At 42.3% G+C, this 7,256-nt stretch overlaps 1 protein-coding gene across 1 annotated transcript; it reads right to left on the reverse strand.

Moving 5' to 3' along the window:
* Nucleotides 1–1,044: 1,044 nt before the first annotated feature.
* Nucleotides 1,045–3,435, reverse strand: TMEM169 (transmembrane protein 169). The gene is made up of 2 exons (XM_010281519.1): nucleotides 3,132–3,435; nucleotides 1,045–1,667 (listed from the first exon to the last, which is right to left on the reverse strand). The coding sequence occupies exons 1-2, from the start codon at nucleotides 3,433–3,435 to the stop codon at nucleotides 1,045–1,047; spliced, it is 927 nt and encodes a 308-aa protein (XP_010279821.1).
* Between the last annotated feature and the right edge of the window lie 3,821 nt (nucleotides 3,436–7,256).

Genomic DNA, 7,256 nt, shown 5'->3' on the forward strand with positions numbered 1-7,256 from the left:
CCCCCATTCTGAAAGGGAAGGTCTAGCAGCTATTCCATAAGAACTTGAAATACAGAATGACCATTTCAGTGAGACCCTCCTGTCCCAAGCACCTTCCACTCTGCTTCCCTAAATACAAGTGCCACCAGTCCACACTTGCATTGCAGTGACACGCAAACTGATCACCTTTCCTCAGAGCAGATGTTTCTTCCCTACAATGCAACTGTTTGCACTGCACGCTGTGTACGACTCCCATTGCCCATTCCTTCCTAGCAGTGCACCTATCAAGAGATCAAATGCAGATGTGTCCAAAGCACCTATCTGTGCACCTACAGTCTCCTGAGGGTGCTTGGTGACAGGCCTTTCAGGTCCCTACACACCACATTAAAGAGCAAGCCCTGCTCTTCCATCACGTGATGGGTTTTTTTCAGGTAGAGCTCATGTACCTTTCTTGGAGGCTACGCTGTCCTCTCCCAGTGAAAGGCTGGGCACAACTATTGTAGTGGTCTGTTTTTCAAACTCTGACAGTGTCTAAGCAGTTAGCCTATGTGGAAGGTTTGCTGCATTTGTTAGAACAACTGGAAAAAGACCGTTTCTAGAAAAACTGCAGGAATATTGCGTTCTGTAATTTAGCCTTCACCTCTGAATAATTTCCTAGTTCCTGAAGGTCATCCCCCAAGTAGAGACACCTTTTCACTGAGTCGACAGGTCACTGTTTTGTCCCATTCCTTAGAAGTAAAGTCTAACTTTACAGAAGCGGACTTTTCAGCGTGTATCTCTGCCACCCCACAAACAGCCCAAGCCCCACAGGCCTGGATTTTCTCACCATTCCCCAAAGTTGTAATCAGCTAAAACAAATCCTTGGAGAGCCATGCACCTCCTCACCCAGACCACAGGAAGCTAGCACATTTGCATTCTGTGACATTTAAAGAGCACTCCCAGCCCAATACTTTATTCATTAAGATTGTGTTTAAATATATATATATGTATATAAAAAAAAATCAGTGTTATTTTCCAGATGAAAACCACTCGCATATGACCAAAATAGTCAGCCAGGACAAAGGCTCAGACTGCCGAGGTCTCAACCCCCTGCGCAGAGCTCTTACCAGAGAGACTACCTGAGATATTGTCAGAATCTAGGAGCTCGACAATGCTGTATGGAGAACAATCTTCCAAACCCAGCTTGCTGCAGAGCCAGCCACAGAAGCCCTTCTCCATATCCCTGACAGCGTGCCACCAGTACCCGAAGGACCATGCTACCTGGGCCACAGCCGAGTACAGGCCTAGGGAAAAAGACACAACCATAATTATAATTGGGTAGAAGATGATCAAAAAGGGACAAAAGGTGATTTTGTGCCAGAAGGTCCTCTCTTCGTTGTACACCAAGAAGATGTTATACCATGTAATGGTTCCATAGTAGAATGAAACCACAAAGGACACTACAAAGATGATGGGGAGGCAGATGATGGTCCAGAGGACGATGTGGGGTCCTCTGTCCAGTCCAACATCACAATTTTTCTTCTTCTCAGGTACATCTTCTTTAGGAGGTTCCTTTGACTTAGTGAGTTCCTGCAGCTCTTTGTTTGTTAGTGTGACATGGATGTCTACCATCTGACCCTTCTTCTTTCCCCTGGTGATTGTTCCAGTCAAGGTGACATATCGGCTGTCTAAAGGCATGTTCCAGACACCTACAAACACAGATAAACTCATCTACATTAGTTTTATTTTCTGTACAGAGTATTTTGTGTAAATCCCCAAAGACCTCAAAGATAATTAGATCGTGCATATGGAGTTAAATTTAAAGAAGATGGCATGCAAGAAGCAATGCAGTATAACGACTATCACAAAGAAGAGCTAATGAGGGAGAAGACAGGAATTCCAGGTGACAGAAATCACAAGGGAGATTCTGATCCAGCATCTGTACTGGGTACAATGTGTGAAGGGAACATGCTGCAGGAGTATATGAAAAAGCGATAAGACACAGTAAGTGAATAACAAATGGTATGCCTATTTTCTCTGGTACCCTCATGGATTTATTCCTGAACAGCGTGGACACTTGGGGTGAATTACATAAACATGACTAAGACTCTTGTTCTGGAATAAGCACATCCACACATGGAGTTATACTTGAATAGCTATTCTTTCACTTTACATTTGCACTGTACCCCAATGCAAATTAATTTTAAGTTTAGAAAATCCTTACAAAATCTTATATAATTATATTTGCATTTTAAGGGATCGACAAAGGCACCAAACAGGAAAGTGTTGGGATGTGTGTTAAAGTCATGAACAGACTGGCTTAGCTTCCAACTGCCATTGGTTTAGGGTGGTCCCTGCAGTGGTACTGGCCATAAACTCTTCTATAGGGCTAAATTATGCTTCCTCCTGGTCTTAATTCTGACTAGCTTGGAAGGAGGTCTTCAGAGGCTCTTAAAAGGAAGCTGAGCAGTTTGAAGTGGCCCACAAAAATAAGAAGGCAGCAGATAAGCCAGGAGGATGTGGTTGGGGTCATGGGGGAATCTGGTGCAGCTGACAGGCCAGGAGCATGCATTCGCATTTAAGCCCTTCAGCCTGTGCTGTTGACTCACAAGTGGATTAGCCATAGGGCCTGCCTCCCACATTTTTTCCCTGCAAGGGTATCCAGGACAGACATTCAGAAGTGAAAGTGGTTCCAAGATGCCCCACGATGACCTTGTCAAATAATCACTCTTAAGGAGGAAGCTGTGCTGAGAATATGCAAACAGAAAGCAACAGCAAATCCTAGATAATGAGTAAAACTCCCTATCACTGGTAGAGCCACTAAATCCATCTGCTTCCATCCTTTCACTTAACAAGCAGTTGTTTTAGGCATGGACAGTGCCTTGATCATCACTGGCTTAAAGCATACTCAGCATTTTTCTGGATCAACCCTAACCAGCACATACCCTTAAAACCAAGAGTGTGGCAACAACAAACCTCTGCAAAGAACTGCAGGAGGCATCCCAAATCGGCCTGTAATGCTTTTTATTTCAGAGTGTTTTCATGTATGAACTCAAGCTCTCCTTGCCTGCAGGCTTGGAAAGGGTTGGTCCCACAGTCACTTCTGTTTGACTTCAGTGCATGCTGACATGAAAAAAAGTTTATGGAAAGTGGGTGTTCCCAGGAATACATACCATCTACCATGGACTGACCCAGGAACTTGGAGCCTTCCTCAGAGCTCCTCTCCCCTCCATCTTCATCCACCTGTTCTTCTTCCACCTTATTCTCATTCTCTGACCGATACACTATGATTGACTCGGGACGGGACTCTTTCTTCTTCTTTTTCCTCCGGTCCATAGTGGCTTCCCCATCAAACGTGACAGTGGTTGCCACAGCCCTTCTCATGGAGCTACAGCGAGGGCTGTGGCTTCCAGACTTGCTCTCTTTCTGCATAGTCTCCTCCATCCCACTGCCACTGTCAAGCACCTCAGTTGGCATCCTGTAGCACTTGTCTCCAATCTAACAGCTCCTGCACTTAGAAGTCATTGATTAGACAAGAGTCCCATGGAAGCTTTGTTTTGGTAAGATGTCCCACTGCTGACATCCAAACTCGGCACTCCATTCCCAGCCTAAAACAAGAGAGAATGCTGAAAAGGTATCTTTTTCTTACCAAGCAGAAAAAATAGCCTGAATTTTCCTATAAAGGGTTACTTCCAACTGCTTTAAATATCGTCTAAAGATCCTTATTACTGTCTTGAACATCAATTTTATTACATCCATACATGTTTTGTAATACCACCTAGTCCTGATTCTCAGGTTCCAATTTTAAATATAACAAACCAAAGCCACTGGAAAAGGAAAGCATATTAACATTTATAAGAAGAGATTAAACAAACACAGCTTACTGGGTGATTTTAACATTCCTCTGCAATGGTGGAAGCAAACAGAAGACAATAGTTTTGGCCCACATGCATGAGAATGAAGAAAGGAAACCATAGAAGAAAAAGATGTTGACTAATTTAATGGACTGGCATAGAGACAACTGCAGCAGAAACACTGCACTCGTCCTGCATTACAACAGCTATACTGGTGCCAGCCTTTCTCATTTTGAGTGTCTTCTGATTTACCACCACAAGAATATTACAAAAAGTAATCAAATTATGTCAAAATGAATGATGTTTCAAACTTTACCAATTTAGCATTATGTATTGTTGTCAAATGTTAAAAATACAGTATATACAGTGGACAAAGCAAAATTACTATTAAGAAGACTTCACTGGGGAGGGAATTGGAAATCACAGCGAAGTCTTCTGATTGTTCAGGGAAAACAACCCGAATCTTCACAAATCTTTGTAACAAATATAAGGGCTCAGTTTACTCCTCATTCAAGCAAAATTAACAGCAATATCATGTGACACTGTTACCTATGGGAAAGCTGCCTAAATAAAAACCATATAATTAAACAAGCATCGAGGCAGACAAATCCTGCTCTGTGAACATGGAAGACACAGGATTAATCATTCTCAGATTTCATAACATTTAAGAAACTGACTGTGCCAAGTATTCATGAAGTATTTAGGTACAAATCTGAATACACTGACTAATGTTTTAACAACTCTGAAGAGCTCTGTTGAACATTGACATGAACATTTATATTTAAAAGAATGCATGTGACCAATAATTAAGCTTCTACCTAGTATCTGAGTCATCTCTTTAACAGGAAACTAAGAAACACAGTTATCATAACTTATAGACCACACAATGCTGGGGAAATTGTTTTACTTGAACAGATGCTAGAAAAAAGTTGAGCATTTTTAGATTTGGCAGTATGGTTCTGATCTTCCCACAAATATAAGATTTTCCTGGTTTGTTTTGAAATTTGTTGCAAAACTTTAGATCAACTATTTATGCCTCATATACTCACACACACAACTTTTAATTAATTGTGTCACCTTGATACCTAAGACTGTGGCAAGTTAGCTCTATGTGGCTTTAAAGAACTCAACAATTCAGCTTATTTTTTGCATTATAGAAAATAAGTCTTCCCTAGTGATCAGAAGAGAAAAATGGAATTCAAAAAATCAAGATTCAGCATACCCCAGAAGTTGGACTACTTCTAAATCACTGGGCAGGGAATTTCTCAGCTAGCTCTGCAGCATGGCTGGGAACAGACTGTTTAGATTGCCATCTGAGTTTACACCTGCCACACAAAAATGTACAGCTAAATTTGCAGACATATCGGAAAACAGCTCTATAAAATACTAAATTTACTGCAAATACTCTCCCCTCACTGCAGCGTCAAGTGTTGCACTTTAGAACTACCTAGAAGCAATTAGGTTTAAATATTCCACTGTTGATCAAGGGAAGCAAGAACAAAGAGGGGCAGTGATGATGAATGCCCTAGTCTGGTGTACCAAATAAGCGTGGTTCAGTGGGGGGGGTTGTTCGCGATCACTGCCTGTACATTCTCCTTCCACCCCAAAGTCCAACCTCAACAAAGAATGGAGCAAAAAAAAGAAGGAAGAGTATCTCATCACCTCCACCCTCCAAAAAAAACCTCATAAATGAGCTGAGAAGCAATTCCTATATACAGTCCTTGAACCTCATCTGTACGAGGAATGTGGCCTTTACATCTGTTTGGAAGGTAGTTTTCCACATACCATAACATAAAAAGAGGAATGGAATATGCAAGAAACTTGACAGTGAAATCTAATGCTTTGCTTTCCAGTTCCCCCTTTTAACTCCAAAGCAAACCATCCACTGACTTCAAAGATAGCAAGCTCTGGCTCTTAACGTGTTAACATTGGCAGGACTCCAAGACCTCTTCACATCCATTGGAATTTGTGTAAGCTTTTGTTCAGTGTTTTTTAAAAATGCCTTTATGGGGAAATGGAATACATTTATTCTATCGAATAAACTCACTCTTTTTAATAAATTCATCCAGGAGGTACAATAGTCTCTAACATTTTTATCTGAGGATCAACAGGTCTATGAAATCCTAAAATCACCTGATTGAGCCTAATGAGCCCCTGAGACAACAGCGAGATTCCCCTCCCAGAGGTGGTGAAAAGAAAGCAGGCCTTGAGCCACAGAGAAGCCAAAAGCATCACTGCTGGGATGATCTACTAAAAGTCTGGATACACAGAAGTTGATTTGGGATTAGATGCCCAAAATTCCTGGCTGTAGTTCCATGCTCAGTCCCTACCGTCTTGAAGAGGGGATGACTTACCAGTAACATTTAAAAATAACACAAAGCTACAGGCAAAGATTTGTGGTTGGGCTTTTTTTTCTTAAAGTTTATCCAGCCGTGACCTTGATTAAACTCACAGTAGATGATAAGCTAGCGTCAGTTCTTGGTGTGTTGCCAAAGCCTAAAGGACTATGTCAACCTTGACTATATGAGGAGAAGCAAGGAGATGCCACTTTTGAATCTCGCACAGATAGGCACTGGAAATCTGTGTACAGCTCTTGTCCAGCTCACTGGTCAGATGGGATGCTGATTAATGACCAAAAGATGCCTATGATCCCTGAGTTATTTTGCTATGTCTGGCATTCCCACCTCCACTACAGCAGCTATTGCCACTGTGAGTTACCACCAGGACTAGAAAGAAACACCTCAACAACAGGATTATCAAGGGGTGGCAGTTCAGTTTCTTCTTCTTTTGCTCCTGAGCTGAGAAGAGGGGAGGCAATGGGCAATGAGGGGCAAGCCCCTAAGAAGCGCCATTGCTGTGTCTGGGTGAGAGCCCTTGGGATAGGGAAGTGAAGGAGCCCACATTATTCTGTTTAAGGCACAAGGAGGTAAAATCTGATGTCAGTCTGTCTACATCAGAAACAAAAACATGGTGAAGACGATCTCTTTGATCTAGCAGAGGAGGATGTGGTAAGATAAAAAGCTGAAAGATAGAAATACAGGGCAGACGTTAGGTAGGTGTTTTAACAAAGTGGGTAGGTGCCACTTATACATGAGGGAGGGTTGTGGAGAGGTGTCCCACCACTGGAAACTTCCAAATCTGGACTGGGTATCTCAGCAGCAGTTTGGTCACCAGTACTTGACCAGAAGAGGTGTTAATGTGGGCTTGTATTAGGGAGCAGTCAGATTGAAAAAAATCACAAAGATCCCTCCTCATCTTAAGCCTGTTTTCACAGTAGATGTTTATTCTTTTCTCATCTGTTTCTGCCAGTGGAGTAGCTGGAATGCCCTCTGCCACCTGGTCCAGACCTTCTGAACACAGTACTTCAAAATACCACCATCAGCCCCACATCCCACAAGGATGCTGGTGAATCAAACAGGTCCACACCCCAGTCCTATTCTTCCT

This window comes from Phaethon lepturus, unplaced genomic scaffold (assembly GCF_000687285.1).
Source record: "Phaethon lepturus isolate BGI_N335 unplaced genomic scaffold, ASM68728v1 scaffold18942, whole genome shotgun sequence".
NCBI lineage: Eukaryota > Metazoa > Chordata > Aves > Phaethontiformes > Phaethontidae > Phaethon > Phaethon lepturus.